At 43.6% G+C, this 20,955-nt stretch overlaps 1 protein-coding gene across 2 annotated transcripts in view; it reads left to right on the top strand.

Moving 5' to 3' along the window:
• Ddc (dopa decarboxylase) overlaps window positions 1–20,955 on the top strand; it is an 83,878-nt gene that overhangs the window by 43,360 nt on the left and 19,563 nt on the right. For both annotated transcript variants that reach the window (XM_021177576.2, XM_029483720.1), the window contains exons 7-9: window positions 8,153–8,219; window positions 15,315–15,409; window positions 18,988–19,055. In XM_021177576.2, coding sequence (XP_021033235.1) covers window positions 8,153–8,219; window positions 15,315–15,409; window positions 18,988–19,055 — 230 coding nt within the window. The remainder of the gene's footprint in view (window positions 1–8,152; window positions 8,220–15,314; window positions 15,410–18,987; window positions 19,056–20,955) is intronic.

Here is a 20,955-nt window from a genome sequence, read left to right as displayed (position 1 = left end):
AAAGATTTATTTGTTTTATGTATATAAGTACACTGTCCCTGTCTTCAGACACACCAGAAGGGGGCATCAGATTCCATTACAGATGGTTGTGAGCCATTATGTGGTTTCTGGGAATTGAATTCAGGACCTCTGGAAGAACAGTCAGTGCTCTGAACCACTGAGCCATCTCTCCAGCCCTTTCTTGCTGTTTCTAAGACCACGCTGTCTTAGTTATTTCAGATTCATTTGTTATTATTTACCATGAGACTCATGGCTAATATCAAGTTGGGAAAGTTTGGTATAATCCTGTTTGCCTAGAAGTAACTTTGCTTCAGATCATATATAATGATACATTTTTTAAAAGATTTATTAATTTTATGTAAGTACACTGTAGCTGTCTTCAGACACACCAGAAGAGGGCGTCAGATCTCATTACGGATGGTTGTGAGCCACCACGTCATTGCTGGGGAGGAAAGGGTTTATTTAACTTATACAACCCAGTTACAGTCCATCGCGGAGGACGTCAAGGGCAGGGCTGGAGAGATGGCTCAGTGGTTAAGATCACTGGCTGTTCTCCCTGAGCAACTGGTTCAATTCCCAGAACCCACCTCAGGCCGATCACAGGAAATCTGACACTCCCTCTGGTCTCTGACATGCACATATCCACATATCTATGTGTAATTAAAAGTAAAAAAAAAATAAAAAAGCCTTCAAAAAAATGGCTCTGTGCCTATGAAAGGAAGTCAGGGAAGGAGCTCAAGTCAGAAACTTGGAGGCAGGGAGTGAAGCAAAGGCCATGAGCAGTCCTCCTTCCTGGCTCATTCCCATGGTTTGCTCAGTTTTCTTAAACAATCCAGACCATCTGCCCAGAGGTAGTATTTCCCACAGTGAGCTTAGCCCTCTCACATCACACATTAATCAAGAAAATGCCCTCACAGACTTGCTTACAGGCCAATGTGATGGAGGCCTTTTCTCAGTTGAGGTTCCCTATTCCCATAGGACACTCCCTTGTGTCAAGTTGACAAAAAACGAACCAGCACCCTCTCAAGTTTCCTGCATTACTGTGCTCAGTTTAATTTTTTTTTGTAATGAAATGTTTACATTCAATATATACATTGGGCTTGTGGAAAATGTGCAGAAAGGAGAGGTTTGTGAGCACAGTTGTTGCTCACTATCCACAGGATATTGTTTCCAGGAGGCCTGTGGATGCTCAACAGCCCTGGAAGAAAGCCCATGGGATTTGCCTGTAACCTTGGTACCTTCCTACATACTTTAAGTATTTCTGATTTCTAAAACAATGTCTACACACCATTTTCTTAAAGGATTCAGCACATGGTACTCTATGCCCAGCAGATTAAAGTGGGTTCACTGGAAGTTTCTGGAATTTTCCCCTAATATTTTAAAGTTTTCACTTTTAATTGAAAATAGAGTTATTTTTGTATGATATATTCAAATCACAGCTTCCCATATCTCATCTCCTCCCAAATCCTCCCCACCTCTCCACCCTGCCAATTCTACACATTCTTTTTTTCTGTCTCAAGAAAACAAACAGGCAAATTAAAAAAGACAAGCAAGAATAAAATGAAATGAACAAACTAACAAATAAGAAAGAAAGACCATAAGAAATGCACACACACACACACACACACACACTCAGAACACGCACACATACAACACATAACACACTCATCTACCTTAAAAACACAAAATCACAAGCCATAATATAAAAACAAAAGGCAGTAAGACTTAAAAAAAAGTCCAAACAAAGCAATATTAGACAAAAAAACAAAACAAAACCAAAAAGAACAAACGAAAGAAAGAAAAGAGAAACAAAGACAGATCACAAAAATTGTATACATACACATACACACATTCACATACAGACCACACACATACCACACATACCACACACACCACACACACACACACACACACACCCCTACCTTAAAAACACAAAATCAGCCAGGCTTGGTGGCGCATGCCTTTAATCCCGGCAGGCAGAGGCAGAGGGGCAGAGGGGCAGAGGGGCAGAGGGGCAGAGGCAGAGGGGCAGAGGGGCAGAGGGGCAGAGAGGCAGAGGCAGAGGCAGGCGAATTTCTGAGTTCGAGGCCAGCCTGATCTACAGAGTGAGTTCCAGGACAGCCAGGGCTACACAGAGAAATCCTGTCTCGAAAAACCAAAACAAACAAACAAACAAAAACACAAAATCAGAAGCCATATACAAGCAAAAAGACCAGTAAGACTTTTTTTTTTTTAATGTCCAAACAAAGCAATAGGAGGAAAAAAAAACCAAAAACCAAAAAAGCCTCCAAAAATACCTTTGAGTTCATTTTTATTTGCCATCTGCTGTTAGGCGTGGGGCCTGCCCTGAAGTGTGTTTCGTATATTCAGTGAGACTCCTTTGGAGAAACTAATTTTTCCTTTGCAAGCAATTTTTAAGTGGAGATAGATCTTTGGCCAGAGATGGGAGCCACCCCTCCATCTCAGTTCTGGCATCTTGTCTGGTTTGGATCTGTGCAGACCGTGTGCGTGCTGCTGCGGTCTCCATCGGTTCATGTGTGTATCAGTCCTGTTTTGTCTGGAAGACACTGTTCCTTTGGTGTCGTTCAACCCCCCTGGCTCCTACAATCTTTTTGCCTCCTCTGCCATATAGTTCCCTGAGCCCTGAGGGCAGGAATTTAATGAATACCTCCCTTTTAGGACTGAGCAGTCTCTTATTCTCTTCACACTGTCCCATTATGGGTCTGTGCATTAGTTCCCATCTACTACAGGAGGAGGCTTCTCTAATGATGGCTGAGCAAGACAGTGATCTATGAGTATTGCAGAATGTCATTAAGAGTCGTTTTATTGCTCCATTCCTATAGCTGAACAGTAGTATTCAGTTTTCCCCCAAGTCTGTGGTCTCAGATTCTTGGCCACCCAAGCAGTGTCAAAAGTGGGTTCTATCTTGTGGAGAGTGAATTTTTCCTAGTATTTTGATTTGAGGTTGTTGGAACCCAACCTAAAATCAAACCTCATATACAGAGGGTCAACTGTATTCATGTGCTCAACTGAAGAAATTGGCTGAGGGGAAACGCAGGAACATTAAGTGAACACTGCACAGCTCATTCAAATAAAGTCCTGTATTTATTCAGGAGGGGAGAGAGAAACACTATTCCATTTTTTGAATTCTGCTTTAAAGACCCAAATTGCAAAAAAATATATTAGAGGATACTGTTGCTGTTTTGCAGACAGAAACCACAGATATCACCAGTCCTATGCATTGGCATAAAGGGAAAGGTCACAGTTCATTCATGCATTCATACATTTAACAAATGCTTCTGTGTCCGTGTACCTTGTACCAACTCTGAGGATATCTGACCAGTCACAGTCTATTTCCTCTTGGAATGGTTTCTTGCAGTAAAGATACAGATATGCCTAGTTTTTGCACCATTTCATGATAACTACATTTACAGATGAAAGTAGAAGATGCAATCAGCTTTGAAGAGGATCAATAATGCCTGTTGCTAAGCAACTCTATATTAGAGGTTGGACAGGCAGGGGCTCATGGTGCCTTGCACTTTTGCTTAGAGAATAAGGACTGATAACATTTGTCAGGGTTAAAAAACACTGCCTTTTTGGAATAGTACAAATGGTTTGTTATTTCAACATGCAGCTTGGGACTATCCAACTGGGATACACCCTCCTGCCCCAGATGGGGAAGGGGTAGTAGCTAGGCCTTGTCTTAGTTTTCTAATGCTTCTTAGTAGTCATAAGTATTTGGTGTGTGCATGTGTAATGGCCACATGCGCCCTCCTGGGATAAGGGTGTGTAGCCTTCACTATACCTCAAGAATTTCAGGCTTCTTGAGCTGGAGACCCACCCCCAAGAATAAGAGGCATACTTGGCAGAGTTTGAACAAGAAAGCTGAGTCTGTCCTTCCAGGGACTAGCTTGAGTTTTATAATAAAGTTTCTATCTTTCTATTTTCTTTATGATAGTTGGCTTCTCCAATAAGCCAACTTAATAACATCAGCAAAGGGCAATGCCTGCGAGGCATATATGTGAGGAGAAAGGGCTGGTGGGGTTCGGACAACAGGGGAGGAGGTCACACAGGCTCTGTCACCAGCAGGAAGGCTGCAGGCTCTCAAGATAGAGGCTTGCTCTGGCTCCTGCCCCCTCCTGCTGCACAAATGTGATTAGGGCTCTGCAGAGCCCACTGAAATCAGGTTAGTGGCACTGAGTGATGCTGAGCTGGGGTAATCAGACCCTGGAGCAGAGCAGGTGCTAGCTTTAATATGGCTGCTGAGAATGAGGACAAGCTGACTTTTAGCTCCACAGCACGTGGACAGGCCATTAGAACACGGCCCGTGCAGCCCACTTCACTGTCTCCCTGCCTGCCTGCTCACAGCACTGCTCCACAGCGAGAAAGGACTGAGGCCTCTAGCAAGCACTCAGGACTCTGCCCTCCAAAGGTGTAGCTATTGGTATCACTGTTAATCTGTCCCTGCCTGTGTGCTCTTGGACAATAAGATACTCTGGCACCTTCCTCAAGGTAAGTATGAAGCAGGGATTGTAAGCCTATCTTAGGTCATTGTGATGAGGTCTCCAGAAACAGCCAGCAAACGGCCCGATACCAACAAAGCACTAAAACCAGCCACTCATTTTTAGTCTCCATCAAGGCTCCTTGCAGAACGAGGCAGAAAGCTATTGTTTATGCACAGTTGTTTCGAGCTCATTACAAAGAAATCAATAATTGCTTGCAAATTTAAGAATGAACGTTTATGTTTGACCACAAGCTCATCTCAGGCGATAAGCAGTAATCATATTTGGCAGAAGTCCCCCTCTAAACTCTGCACACTCAGTAATAGATAACAGCTGATTTTAACAAGCAAATGTTTAACATGTATGAATTTAGCAGCAGAAATTGTTGTTCTTAGGCCAATTAGTGTTTAGAGGAGAAAATGAGATGGAGCGAAATGATTGCTGCACTGCAGATATGTCATTTCTAAAAGACACAAAATGGAGACAATAATGCAGTATTAATGTCTCAGGCCAATCTGTGTTTACTGAGACTGCATCATTTTACCCCAAATAACACAAATCGTTTTAAGAGTCATATGATGAATCTACCCAGTTAGCCAGATACCTAAAGCAATGCATTTTAATATTCAGTTAAATATCGGGATTAAATTACAGATACCAGAGAAAAATCACCGAGGCCCTGAGGCCCACAACCTGACTCATCTTGTGCAAGTGAGGTATGTGTGGAAAATGTTGATGTGTGAAGTGAAAAAAACCGATTGAGATATAGGGGAACCCGAGGCTCCAGGGAAGCCCACTGGTACCTCTTGTGCCAGGGTTATCTTGGTATGTCTCCCAAGGCAATACAACTGAGCTTCACATCTCTCTCTCTCTCTCTCTCTCTCTCACACACACACACACACACACACTTGTTTTTTGTTCTTTTGAGACAGGGTCTTCTTTTTTTTAAAAATATATTACATTTATTTACCGTGCCCTGGATATCAAAGCCAGGTCATCAGGCTGGTGGCAAGAGCTTTATGTGCTGAGCCTTCTTGCCAGCCCTGAGATGCTCTTCCTACATAGTCTAAACTGACATAGTCCAAACCTGAGGTCCAGCTGCCTTCATTCCTGAGAGCTGCAAGGGTAGACCCATGTCACCTCTCCTGGTCCTCATTGTCTATTTTTCTGATGTTCTGACATCGTTGGGGGAAGATGTCCCAAGAGGGCTTCCCTATTCTGAATCAAGACTAAGTGGCAAATCCACCACTTATATGCCTCTGTGAGATTCTTGTGTCAGGGGGCTGTCTCCGTGACATATTTACCTCGGAACCAGTCAGGTACCAAATCATTACAGGCAGTCTAAGCCCCTAAAATTACCCAAAGGTGCCAAGAACCTCCCACAAACACAGGCTTCTAGGTAAGCAGCAGGACTCTGGCAGTCAGGTGAGATACCCACAGATGCCAGGTTACCTGGAAAGAGAGCTATTATTTCATTGGGAGGTAGGTTTGGCTTTCAGGGCAAACTATAGGTGGTCATCTGTAAAAGGAAGCCAGAAAGGCCTTGAGATATGAATTTGGGTCCTGCAGTGTAGTCAACATTATTGGAGAGGGGGCTTGACACAAGGGTGAAAACATTGTTCAAAGAGTGTGGTGTAACACTACTTCTGGGGAGACTTGAACAATCATGCACCCTTGGCATTTGACATGCACTTGACATAAGGGTGTATGAAATTACATGTTTCCATCAAGCCTGAGGAGAACACTCACTATCCTAACAGCATGATCTCTGCGAACCCGTTTTCATAAACAAGATTGTTTTTCTGATCACCTGGTGTCAGCTCAGCAAATACATTTCAGCAACAGCTCCATGTCCAGCAAAGTGCAAATTACAGAGCAAGGACATTGAAGCACACACCTGAGCAATGTTCTGGTGTGTCTTAACTGACCCTACCGGTGGCTCTCCGAGAACTATTCTACTCATACCTCCATACATCTTATGTGGCCTCAGTGCATGTCCTCTCTGGTGTGCTTGCTCTGTGTTTTACACACATTCACCACCACCACCACCACCAAACTGGGGTGTGTGTGTGTGTGTGTCTAAATTCTTTATTCTATGGAAACTGTGTTCTTAGCACTGACAGATACAAGTGACAAAGTAGTGTATAGGAATAACTACCCATGTGACTGAATTACCTCTTTTTGACCCAAAGCACCATACTCTGAAAATCTTTTGTAAGTCCAGTATGGGTGACCGTCCATGAAAACCAGCAGTTCCTAGCCTCACAACTCAGAGCTCAGATTTGTGTATATTTATGGTGTGTGTATGTGTGTAACTATTTCTGAGGAGACTTGAACACGCATGTACCCACCCCAGAGTGGGAACACATGACAGATTAAAGCAAGAACACCATCAAAGACCAATATAGTGAACCCATGAGTTTTACTTTGTAAGTATACTACTCACAAGAATATGGGTGAGGGGTTGGTTACAGGAATAGAAATTACTCAAGGCAACTGTATCACCAAAGCCTCCGCCAGCTTAAATGACAGCTGGAATCCTGGTGCATAGGCAAAACAACAGGCTGGAGTGTCCTTTTCAGGTAGTTCCGTTGGTCTGAGCCTCTTCCAGGCAGCTCATCTTGTCTGAGAGTTCTCTTAGAAGTCCTTTTTGTTTATATATGCTTGGAGATGGAGGAGCCTATTGAATCGGGCCAGTTTTAAGGACTTCCTGAAGCAATTGAGTTGTTTACTTCCTGAGCTTAAAGAGCTTGTCTGCAGGGTGAAATGTTTGACTTCGCCTTAGAACTTCCTGTGTCTTAAGGAGCATCCCTCCAAGATGGATAGTTTTATCTTGGAGAAAATTGCTGCACAGCAGTGTGTGTGTGTGTGTGTGTGTGTGTGTGTGTGTGTGAATGAATGTGGTATATGTACACATGTACATGTTTCATAGCATATCCATACATGTGTGTGTATGTGTGTGGAGACCACAGGAAGGCATTGGTGTCTGTATTGTGTTCTCTACCATACATTAAAAAAAAATCACACACACATTATGGATCCGAGTGTTTTGCTTGTATTTTTGTATGTGTACCATGTTTGTGCCTAGTACCCACAGAGGTGAGAAGGAAGCATTGGATCCCCGACATTAGAGTTATTGACAGTCTTGAGCAGCCATGTGAACTCTGGGAACCAAACCTGGGTCTTCTATAAGAGTATTAAGTGGTCTTAGCTGCTAAGCCATCTCTCCAGCCCTTCTATTACTCTTTTAGGCAGGATCTCTCACTGAACCTGAAGCTCACTGTTTTGGCTAAACCAATTGACCAGAAAGTCCCTAGCATCCACCAGTGTCTGCTCCTCCAGTGCTGGGGTTACAAGCTTGTGAGACCATGCGTGGGTTTATATAGGTGCTGGGGATGTGAACTCAGGTGCTTTTGATTTCACAGAAAGCACTCTGACCCAGTGAGCCATCTCCCCAGGCCACAGTTCAGATTTCTGTTCATATGTTTCTTCTCTTTATCCTGTACGGTATCAAACGATTCAACACACATTCATGGGTTTCCATCTCCATGTAAACATTCATTAGCATTGTACCTGGGCTAACCACTGCCTGAGTTACAACTACAGCAACATGGGAAATAAAAGGGTTGTTTGTTTTTTTACCTCCTTAGGTGGTTGTTACGCTGGGAACCACATCTTGCTGTTCTTTTGACAATCTCCTAGAAGTGGGTCCCATCTGTAAGTATCTAATTCAGTTTTCTTTTTGAAAAGTGTCCTTGACATGGAGTGGAAAACAAAACAAAAACAAAGCTGGGCGGTGGTGGCACATGCCTTTAATCCCAGCACTTGGGAGGCAGAGGCAGGCTGATTTCTGAGTTCGAGGCCAGCCTGGTCTACAGAGTGAGTTCCAGGACAGCCAGGGCTGCACAGAGAAACCCTGTCTCAAAAAAACCAAAAAAACAAAACAAAACAAGACATGGAGTGGGGAGTTTATCCAACCTTTCACTTTGAGGGATGTTCATCATCAATAATTCTAACCATCATGATTTGCATATCTTGTGTTATATTTACAACAATGTAACCCCATTAGCTTAAATTCCACAAACTCAGAGTTTGAGTTAACTAAACAACGGCTAAGCTTAACAACACCAATATATTATGAAAGGGAGAAAGTGTCCAAGCACTTTGTGCTAATATAATGTTTAGGATATGGCGGCCATCTTAAGGAAACTAAGCTCTTCAACATTTGGAACAACTGCCCCCACTTGAAGGTCCTGTGCATGCATGACATACACACAGCATGAATTATTTGTGCTTGAATCCAGTCTTTAGCCACACCCACTTTAAAGTATCTTTGTTTTTTTGTTTAAAGGAAATAAATTACTGTAAACCAGAAAATGTTGATGCATGTCTTTAATCCCAGCACTTGAAAGGCAGTGGCAGGCGGATTTCTGAGTTTGAGGTCAGCCTGGTCTATAGAGTGAGTCCCAGGACAGCCAGAGTTGTGTCTCAAAAGAAACAAAGGAAAGATAGACAAGCATAATTTGTTGTGCTGTGCTATGCAGTGTGACATTTTCAGTGAGGGTAAACACCAGTTAGAATGCCATGTGTTACTTCTGAGATGTGTACAAGCAAAACAAAGCTTTCCCAATGACTGCCTTGTGGAATGATAAATTTCTCAGACATGCCCATCAGTAAGGAGCACATAGCTGTTCATATTGATTTAGCAAATCAATGCTTTCAAGCTAAACTTCTACAAAGAATACTCAGTTTCAGATAATTTCCTGGGCCTCATGCTTGCCTCCTTCCTCCCTAGATGAGGACATTTTGTCTTTCTCATCGAGACTAGAATTCTGTGTTAGCTGCAAAATGAAGAAATGCCTGTGTTTCCAAAGTTTCACCTTTGATGTGAGCTCTGGGAACTCAGCAGGCCTTGGAACTGTTTCTAAGGCACCAAGGATATATCAGCCCATGAAACTCACCCGTCTCTGTTCCTCAGGGATGTGAAGGCTCGGGTGGAGCTGTCCCTAGCAAGCTCTCTGACCTCAGCCCTTCGACTTGTGCCAGACATCACGCCACCTGCTTGGCATTTGGCTTCATTGTCACTTCGTGTGGGCCAAGCACGTTTCCCACCTCTCCTAACCCCTGATTTACTTTTGGTCTCTTCTTTGGAATGACTTTTTCTCCCTTGGGTCATTGTTCCCTGGCCAGCAGGAGACAATGGTGGATGTGGGGGCTGGCTATGACCTTAAGCGGCAGGGAAGCTTAGAGCTTACAGCTGCATGTCTTAAATTCTGACCTTCATTTTCCCCTATCTAAAAATTGGAAAGAAAAACGGTTCTCATAATGGTAAAACAGTATTTCCTTCACAGTGCAGCTCAGGGGAGTTCTTGCAGACAATAGGCTGTAGGAAAGGCATGTACTGCGTGTAGTACATGCTTGTACTGCCAGGACCGTGAGGCTAATCACCAACCGTGAGAAGTGGGGTGGACACAGCCTTGCCATTCACTCAGGATTTGGCTCCACCTGTTATGAGCTATGGCACAGCTGTGATTATTACTGGCTAAAGGCAGCCACACACAGCAGGCTGAGAACACACTGAACTAGCTGGCCATCCGCAGCTATGGCTGTACTGTGGGCCTCGTTAGCTGCAGACCTTCACAAGCTCAGCCAAGCAAGTCGAAGTCCTCTGACTCAGATGTCAGGCCAAGGACTGAATGTCCTGGCCAACAGCCGGCTGATGTCATTCCCCAGGGCTATCAGATTTAAAGCACTGAAGTCTTCTGCCAGATAGAGACTACACGGCTGCTATCCCTGAACTCAATCTGGCTCCCCACAGGAGCAGGAAGATGACAGCCAGCAGGTGGCCCTTGCCATTAATGCTCACAGTGCTGGATGAGCACAGCTCAGGCTGCCCTGCTGTCCTGCAGCTCCCTCTGGCAGGCGGTTCGGGTGCTGTGGGCAGAGCCCGATATGCACTTTGCAGTTTGAGTTCAAACCCAGGGATTGCTCTTAGGACAGTGTTGGGAGTGCTAACAGGCCAACACCTACCCCTTTCATGTATGGCCAGTGTTCATCAGGGCGATAATACTAACTGGTGGTAGTGTCTTATAGTTAAGCCTTTGTAACCCACCGTCTCTAAGTCAATGCCTTTTGTTTGCTGGGGGTGGAAGGCGAGCAGCGTTTATTAAAGAGAGAATAAGTTATAGCAGATGGATAGGTGGCAGCCTTAGGTACACACATTGGGACACTGAGGAAGGGGAATAGGGAGGGGATAGGTATACTATGGCCTGCCACAGCTTCATCCCAAGGGCCAGAGGGGCTGTAAGGAGGTTGTGCTGTCATGGTTACCTGGCCTGACTTCTGCATATTGAGGCATCCTCTTAGAAAATAAGTTGTAGTAGCAATAGGAGGCCAATGGCTTTAGAAGCCAAAGGTGGTGGGTATGGCCTCAGTGGTAATGTGCCTGACATCTGTAACTCCCTATATCTGGCTGTTGTGTGTTCATGCTACATCCACATAACTCCTACATGTGTATGTGTGCTGGAGAGTCTGGATGATGGGGCTGGTCTTAGCCAAGCATGTAAGATGCAGAACACAGAGGCATTGTCAATACTGTCTCCCTTCCCCTTAGGACCAGGAGAAGCCCACACAGAAGCTTCTAAGGAGCATTTGTGAGTTCTTTCTTGTTGGAGTTTGGGGTTGATCCAAGTTGCAGTCTTCTCAAAGCAGTCCTTGCTACTGAGTACCCTTGTTTAGACACTAGCTACAACCTGAGGACTCTTCAAACTCCTTTAGACCCCATAAGCTGCTAAAGACTCTAAAACTTACTGAGAACTATCTCACAGGGATGGTTAAAGATTAGAGATTAAAATCAGCCAAGGAGACACACAGGACAGTCTTGAAGTGTGAGCCCACACGGCTTCTGGTGAACTCTGAGGAGTCACAAGGGCATGAAACACTCTAGCTGTATATAATGTATAACTATGTGCTCTGAGTAATGACATTCCCCTAGAAGGCAAGGCTCCCTAACATTTTGCTGCTTGTTTTTGTGTAGACTTGGTCCTACTGAGACCCTCCTGGAAGCCCAACTTTAGAGATCAACTCCCCCAGAAGTGAAAATTGCCCGGTGTCTCCATCACTAATCATAGTATCAGACTGTCTGGGGCCAAAGCTCCAGGAAAAAAGAAGTCTATAGGTCATCTCTCAAGAGAAGAGGTTAGATTTTGCACGTAAACTTGATTCATCGTATAGACTATTTTCCTACCTACTGAACCAGGTTTATGGGTGATGCATTCTAGAGCGGCTTTAGCTGTTCCCCACTTAGTTGTTGAGACTCAGAGTGAAATGTCTTTCATCTAGATGCTATGAAATAAGATCTGAGATACTTAGGGGTACAGCCAAGTGGCCTGTTTTCTTCTCAAAAATCATGCCCTTCTCTCAAGGATGGAGGATATGGGATGACCAACAGAAGGGTGTGAGAGAAAAAGAAGCCTAAACAGCCTTCTAGACCCTAGCTTCCCATGCCAAGGTATGAGGGTTGCTTGTGGTTGACCCACGAAAACTCTCCATCTTGTTTTGTCTCACCCCTTCACCTGATATCCTGAACGGAACATAAACAATGACATCTAAGGAGCTATGTTAGAGGACCTCAGCCGACAAAGCAAATTCTATAAATAGAGGTCTATGTGGGACCCAAGCAGCACCCATGGAAAACATGACATCATCTTGTTTCAGTCCATTTGGGATGCTCCACACAACACCACAGACCCCAGAGTGTGTAAATAACAGGAGTTCACTATTTAAACTTCTTGTGTGTAGAAAGGCAGGAGCAGGGCACTAGTTGATTTGATGCCTGGCTAATGGGTAGCACTTTCTATGTATGATCACATGGTAGAGGATACGAGCAGTCTCTCTGGTCTCAGGATTCCACCATGATGATCTGGTCACTTCCCAAAGCCAATGGATCCAAAGGATTTAACAGACATTCAAATTACAGCGTGTCTTGTCTTACAAAGGAGTATAAAGTTCTGCCAGTCTCATGGTTAATCTGAGTAATGGCTGTGATGACCATCTATCACTATCCAATTGCTCCTTGGGGAGAGTCTTGTGTTATCCTAAGGCTGTGTCCCTTGCTGCATCCAACTGTGGGGCAAGGGAGGACATGTGAGCACTTGGTGAGTCTGACACCTTCACCCTTGCTTCAGATGACTTGGGTTTCTTCTTGTATCTTAGATTTTGATGGTGTTCTGGCAGAGTGGTATCCACAAAGTTTATAATACATATGACCTGACTTACCAAGAGTCTTAATTTGAAGAATAATTGAATCAAAGCTTTGGAATGTTTCTTACATCCTTTATCAACAGAATTCACAATGACTTGTTTTTCCTCACAGCACACACATTAATGATCATCATGTATGGAAAATCAGGGGTGGTTCGGTCATTCTGTATGAATACAAGGACAGCAGGCTCTTCAACTGTACAGAGATGGCTGCCTGCTATCTTCTCTGTAGCCTCAACCTTCCTATCTTAACTACCTCGTGACTATATTTGGTGCTTGAACTGTTTCTTGTGGTGTGTTTTTCCTAGATAAGATACAAAAAAGCATTACTCACCTCAGACAAGAAACTAATTAAAGACCCAAATTAACAATTCCACAAACATCCGGCTTGACTGTATTGGGGTTATTTACAGGCATTTGGGTGAGAAGTTGTTCAAAGGAACAGGGATTGCTCAAGGGCAGCTCCATCACTGAAAAACCAAGCCCAACTTAACTGATATCGCACAGATGCTGCACCCTGGGGCTTCCAGCATAACTTGTAGGCCGCTCTTCTGGACAGTCTCCTTTTCTTAGAGCCATTATTATTAATATAACTTTTGGAGGCTGGGTAGAGTGGGGTGCACATTTTATAAATTTTGTAAATTTCAGTAACTACCAGAGATCGGTGAGTTTGTTTACTTCCTGAGTCTTCCAGAGGCCTCCCTCTGGCATGGAATACTTATTTCAATTTATATTATTACTATACCGTACATGAAAATTCATTGTTTTTTTTTTTTTGAGACACAGTTTTTATGTGTGACAGCCCTGGCTGTCCTGAAAGTTGCTTTTTAGGCCAGGCTGGCTTCAAACTCATAGGGATCCCTGTCTCTGCCTTCCAAGTGCTAGGATTAAAGGTGTGTGCCTTTAATGCTCTGCTTGAAAATTAATAATTTTTCACTGACTTCCAGGTGATAGAATAGGCAATGTACGAGTATTATTTAATGTATACTCAAAGCTGTATCTACCACCCTTACCCTCAGAATAAAGCTTAGGCTACGTGACTAAGGGCACATATATGCTTGCCGAGGAGGCTTTCTCATCCTCAAAGAATGTGAGCACTCTAGCTTTAAGGCTCTTGTGTGTGGTGGTGTGGTGGGAGAGGGTTAGTGATGACTGTCAACTTGATAGGATCTGGACTCTTGTAGGAGACACACCAGGCACACCAGTACCCTAATTTAGATTAGATTAGCTGCTGGCCAGACCTTTAGAGGATTATCTGGATTAAGTTAATTGAGGTGGAAATCCCACCCTAAAGTGGTAACACAATTCTCGGGGTTAGAGTCCTGCACTTCATTAAAAAGTAGAAAGCTAGCTGAGGGCAAATAGTTGTCATTTTCTGCTTCTTGGTCATAGATTGGCCAGGATGACCTGCTTCAAGCTCCCATTGTCAGAACTCCCCTATCTCGAACCTCGTAAAGCCAAGTAAACCCGCTCTCCTTTAAGTTGCTTTTGTTAAGGTATTTTATCATAGTGAGAGCAAAAGCGGGAAAATTTAGTTAGGAAGCATAAGTCATTTATAACACAAGCCAACGGTAGTTTAAGATAAATTACCTAAGTTTGTGGTGGACATGGAAAAGGCAGGACAATATAAGTGTATGTATTTTCAGGGTTCTCTAGAGGAATGAATCAATCAAATATATGCATTTATACCCTATACACACATCTATACACATATGTTATAAAAGTGGGATGTATTAGATTGTCTGCAATGGCTGCCTCTATGTAGAGACACAATGAACTCAGTCACTGCTCAGTCCAGGAAATGAATGCTCCAGAGGCCCACTCTATGGCTGAAAACCCAGATAACTGAAAAGTTTCTGCTATTGAGTCCGTGGTGGAAGGCCGAGGAAGCTGGAGTGAGATACTAACAGAGAACAACACCATCGATAAATGCAGCTGATTAGGAGATAGCATCTGAGGTGGGAAGGTGATGGTGTTTTTCCTGGGACCTCTTTCTACGCGACCTACTGCATTGGAAGGTGCCACCTGCTTTCAGTGTGGGTCTGCCATCCTTGGTTAACCCTCCTTAGAAACATCCTCACAGACACGACAAGACCTTTGCCTTTCTGAGTGATTCCAAATCTGGCCAAATTGACCACTAAGACCATCAGAGTATGGGTCATGTGTCCTAAGGCTGTTTCTGAAAGGAGGACTTGAAAAGAGGTAGCAAATACAATGAGGGAGTATACTCACGGTGTGTGGAATGAGGAAGATGGAACTTAGAAGAGAATGTGGGTAAGCACAGTAGGGGAGCTGTGCTGGCCTCAGCACTATGTTCAGTGGTTGCTTGTGTGTCCCCCATTTGCTAAGCACTCTCTGGGTAGCTGATGTGTTGGACAACTGTTGGTATCTCTGCCTTAAGTTTTAGCCGCCTGATGGGAGGGTCTTTTGGAGATCCAGCTATTTGTTCCACAAGTACTATTGATAAGCTATATGTAAGTAGTATGTATGCTAGACACACAAGGTGGGGGTGTGTCCAGAGGAGAACTCACCTTTCCCTTCTGATGTTAGGCAACCAAGAGGGTGTGTGGCTGCACATTGACGCTGCTTACGCGGGTAGTGCCTTTATCTGTCCTGAGTTCCGGTATCTTCTGAATGGTGTGGAGGTGAGTAAGCTGTTCAGTGAGGTCTTTTGTTTTTGCACTGGGAATCAAACCTACTGGCCTCCTGTGTACCTGGCTACCACTGAGCAACACTGCTACCCAAGGTCATCAGTGAAATCTCCCTTTGTAAGGTTTGGACACTCCAACTCTTATTGCTTTGGTTTATTTCAGCAAACTACTGTCTGACCAGTTGCAATGGTTATTAGAAATTAAATGCCCCCAGGGAGCCAGGGAAATTAATCAGGGAATAAACGTGTGTACTGTTGTTGCAGAGGACCTGAGTTTGATTTCCAGCAGCTACTCCCATAACTGCAACTCTAGGATACTGGATGCCTCTGTCCTGTGCACCCCTGCACTCCATACATGTACCTAGACTGTGTCCCCATACACATAATTTTAAAAAAATGAAAATTAACTTAATAAATACAGTACTTCAGGATAGGGGCTGAGGACATTCCAGTCATGCAGCCTGACTTTTGAAGCACTCCTGAGGCAGACAGCTATTTTCCAATTGCTACAAATCCTGGGTAGAGCTGTGCATCAGAGTTTAGACTTATACATATAAAGCCATGGAAAAATATTTATGAGTAAAATAAAATTGCTATGCATTCCAGTCAAACAATAATTCAAAACGTCAACCTGTAATCCCCTACGATCTGGCTCAATGAGTTGTTCCCGTTCTTCGAATATACCTGAGTAAGATGGGCAGTCACGGTGGCCAGTATTCCACAGAAAGTCACCAATGCATTTTAAATGTCCCGTGGACTCTTCTGAAATTTGCAAAGTGTATCTTGTAACCCCAAACGAAACTCTTTCATGAGAAGTAACAATCAAAACAGTTAGCCAGGACTCTACTCTCCCCAGAGCTACAGAGCATAAAACAGTGCAGACTTAACAGACTTGACACAGATGGGCCCTGTGGTCCATCTTTCCAGACGTGGGCAGAATTCTACTGTTGGGCTATCCACAGGATAGGAAGCTTTTCCACCTGGCCACTAGCAGATTAATGTCCTGAAGAACCCCAAGAGGCCTCCTGTAGAAGTGTGTCCAAGGAGGGAGGTGCTAAGTTTGGGGAGTCAGTGCTTTAGCCAGAAAAGAATTGCTTTCTTCTTGGAAGAAGAGGTTTCCCGAGACTTCACTTTATAAGGGAGGCTGGATCAGCAAGTAGGCTTCACCCTTCCAGACTGGAATGGCTATGCGCCCTTGGGCAGGTCAGGTATCCTCCATCGTATCATAAAGTAGATTTACCAGTGATGACTCCTTTGTGCGGTTAGCCTTAGGAGTGGCTGCATTAATCACACTTAAAGGGTTTAAGAAGAGTGTGGTGCACAGGAAACTGAGCACGCATTAGATGCTTTCATTATTTTTCACCAGGGCTTAAACTCCCCCTAAACCTCTTTCTGCTTGCGTGTCAGGCTTGCCGATCAATTTTCTAATTACTGTTTTGAATTCACATAAGACTGTAATAACAGAAAAGCGACTTCCAAAGGTATGGAATACAAATTGTCCCATCTTTGAAGAGAATAATCCCCCTTCTTGCTGATGAGCCAATAGCATTGTGGTTTCTATGTCCACCACAATCACTCACTCTCTTACGCAGTCAGTGGTCCCTTACTGAGTATTTCATACATGCTAAACTTGAATCCATCCTTGGAGGTAGAAAGGGGTAAAAAATGTCACTAAGTGCTGGGGTTTGTGTTAACACGTGGAAAGTTCTGATCCTCTGATTGTGATGCCAAACCCCTCACTAGTTTTGTGGATGTTTGGATCTAGGAAATGATTGATGGTGTGCGACGTTTCTAAACCAAACTCCAACATCCAGTGTGCTCCAAAATTTGAAACTTCCCAAGCCCTGAGACCATGCCAAAGTGGTAAATTCCATCCCATGAAGCTTTGTCTCGTACATAGAAGTTTAAAAAACACTTAGTAAAATAACCTCCAAGCTGTGTCTTGGGACACTTACATTTCATGTTTAGGTTTGGGTCCTGTGGTTAATACTTTACCCTGTCTGTGTAAATCCTTTTAAACATTAAGAAGCATTTCAGATAAGGGACAAGAAACCTATTTGACCTTCAGCATAGTGGAGGCAAGAAGGCCCACACTTCTCCCATGCCTTTCCTGTAGTCCGGCCTAGGCTGTAAGTTTGTGAGTTCAGGTATCCGGTTTAAGATTTCCTGATCTACCAGTGCTCTTCTTCGGCCTGAACTGACAACTCAAAAGTTTCACCTTTCACGGAGGGGTGCTGGACAGTCAGACCACCAGGGCGATGGGCACCGCAGCCAGATCCTATCAACAGCAGACACCATTCACAGCACTCACAGGGACAAGGACTCGCTGCAATTTTTCCTCCATTAGTGGTACAGCTCTTCCTTGCCTGGCTGAGGGCTCGGCTGCTCCGTGGTCAGATAAGCGGCCGCAATATCCTGCTGTGGCCCGACCCTTGCAGATAAGGGCCGTCCTCTCTGTCAGCGGGAGGAAAATATCACTGTACTGTAATGAAAGAAGTTTAAACAGATCAGCCCCAGTGGAGGGAACTAATAAAATCCCCAGCAAACAATGCTTTGCTTTAACCTTTTGTTTCCTTTTATCAACAAATGAAACTTGCTGTAATTTCCTGTCTCCTTCTCAAAATTACTTTTTCTGAAACCTGGGAGGAAATGAATCCGCACCTCCAGCTTGGGTCCATATGGAAGTTTGCTTCGGCTGACTCCCATGTCTATCACTGACACCAATCGGACCCCTTAGGGCTTTGCTACCTCCTTAGTGAGGGTCCCTGGAATTAAATAAAGAGGAGCACCCGCAAAGCCTTGGGAAGTTTGAAAAATGTCCCTTTAGGAAATCGGGGTAGACTGAGCCTTGTTTCTATCTAAATTAAGCTCTGAGGCCAAATCCCCGACACTCAGATGGACCCGTTTGCCTCTCAACAGTATCACAGAAACCCCGGGGCCTGCATTTGGAAAATGGCAGAAAGCAGCCTTTGTGAAGCTCTTGGATTTGCGAGTGCACAGCTGAGACCCAGGAGCCTTCTAGCTGTTGTTGGCAGTTGAAATCTATTTTCTCCTTGAAAGCATGGTCAGCAAAGCTGCAGTTGTTATCTGTGACCCTCCAGCCAAGAAACTAGCAACTGTTCACTATACTTAGACCTCATCTTTAAAATTGAGGAGGAAAAGCCTTAGGTTCATGGAAAGTGTTGTGATCTAGTGTCATGCTGGCCAAAGAACCTTTAGTTAAATTTTAAAAAAAGAGGAGGGGGAGCTCTAATTACCTTAGATTAGTTATGAGATTTTTTTTTTCTCTTTCCTGTCATCATGATGACATGTATATCCTGGGAAATTTGATGGTTCAGGACAAACTATTTGTGGGCCAAATGCTCATATTCTGGACATGGTACTTATAAACTGAATATTCTGGATTTCCAGTGCTTTGAACTCTCACGTGAGGAATCTTGTGTGATCTTAGGGCCTGGGACCTAAAACATGAGTTCTTAGAATACACAAGGTCTTACTTTCTCCCTAAAGAGCTATGAGTAAATTGTTTTGTTTTGCTGTTTTTCTTTCTTTTTTTTTTTTATTCCTTTACAGTTTGCAGATTCCTTTAACTTTAATCCCCACAAGTGGCTTTTGGTGAACTTTGACTGCTCTGCCATGTGGTAAGTTTCTCTGTTGTTCTGGTCACCTGTGGTGGCCCCTGAATCTGTGGTGGCAGAGAGGGAGGCCTGCCTGTCAGAACACATCCAGGGCCCCCATGAGAATGGAGGGGTGCACTAGTGATTACTGAGTCCACCGTTTGCCTCCATTTCAGAGCGCTGCTGGAGTTCTTGCTCAATCTCCCTCTGCCTGTAAACTTTTATCTCGAGTGTATTGTTGCGACAGATTAGCTTGAGGGACGAGCAGGTGGAGACAGGCGACCTGCCATTTGACTTATCTCTCATGAGCAGACAACAAATCCCAGGAAATTTCAGTTCTTATATTTAATTCTGTTGCTTCTGTGTATTTATTGTTAGATTTATCATCAGTCTCTTGGTCTAACTCTCACTTAAACAATCTAAATGCTTAAGAGTACTTGCTGAGAATAAAGTACCATGTCTTTAAAATTCTCTGGAAATTCTTAGAAACAATGCAGTAATCACTTTGGCTACACTAAGTAAGAAAATTAAGTTTTAAAATCAAGTGGCAGAGTACAACCACATAATGACACCTTAAGACACAATGGCTGGGACCAATGCAGGGACAAATGAAACTTGTTTCTTAAATTTAAAAAAAAAAAATCAGGGTAAGAAATTGATTAATCACTCATGTGACCAGGGGAAAGCTTTTGCTTGAATTTTGTTAGTATGTAAGGTTAATGTTTTCAATATGTTTACATTGCAAAGTTGTTCAGTGTATAATGTAATTAAATGGATGATATTTTACTTTAAAACAGGAATGGGCACAGCTCTCACTCAATTTAGACAAATGTAGTCAAATCCCTCAGTTTACCAAATAATCAATGTATTGTCTTTGTGGCTTAACTGCTGTAAAATCAAATTCCTTTCTATCATATCTTTTCACCCCAAATTTTAATAACATTTTACTAACATTATTTATTAATTTGTGGTATGTGTGTATATATTTGTGCTGTGTAGTGTGATGTATGTGTGTGTGGTATGTGTGTGTTGTATGGTATGTGTGTGGTGTGAGTGTGTGTATGTGTGTGAGTGTGTGCACGTGTGTATGTGTGTATGTACAGACACACACAAAGCCGTGGAGTATTTGTGGAAGTCATAGGGCAACACTTAGATGTTAGCCATTTCCTGCCATCTTGTGGGATCTGAGAATAGTGTTCACATTGGCCAGGCCTGAATGCAAGAACCTTCACCCTCTGCATTATCCCACTTTCTGTTACTATAACAAAATACTAAAGAGAATCCACTTAAAAAGAAGAAAAGCATTTGGGTTTACAGTTTCAGAAACTCGAGTCTATGGTCATTAGGTTCTATTCCTTATAGTTTACTCGGAGAAAACACATGATGGAGAAACTGCTTGAGGACACCTAGCTGAGACACCAAAAAGACAGGAAGGACCTGGGTCCCTTTCAAAAGCACAGCTTGACATCAGAAGATTTCCAACTAGGCCTCCTCTCTGGAAGGCCCTACCAACTACAAATATTGCTACAGGTTGGAGACAAGTATCTTTTGGGCCTTTGGAGGGAGTTAGTCGATTCGAGTTGCTCTAAAACACCACAGGCTCTGTCAATAACAAATTTATTTCTCACAATCTTAGATGTTGAAAATCCAAGATTAAGGCCCTGGTAGGCTTGTTATGTAAGTTAGGGTTCGTTTTCTTGTACACAATTCCTTCTGATTGTGTTTACACCTAGTGGAAGGGGTGAGGGAGACATCTAGTATCTTTTATAAGAAGTAGTCAGTAATTTTCTTAACTAAGACTGCACCAAGCAGGGCAATGGTGGCGCACGCCTTTAATCCCAGCACTTGGGAGGCAGAGGCAGGCAAATTTCTGAGTTCAAGGCCAGCCTGGTCTACAAAGTGAGTTCCAGGACAGCCAGGGCTA

Source organism: Mus caroli, chromosome 11 (assembly GCF_900094665.2).
Source record: "Mus caroli chromosome 11, CAROLI_EIJ_v1.1, whole genome shotgun sequence".
In the NCBI taxonomy this organism is placed as follows: domain Eukaryota; kingdom Metazoa; phylum Chordata; class Mammalia; order Rodentia; family Muridae; genus Mus; species Mus caroli.
The sequence above is the reverse complement of the archived record's forward strand: the minus strand, read 5'-3'. Positions and strand labels throughout refer to the sequence as shown.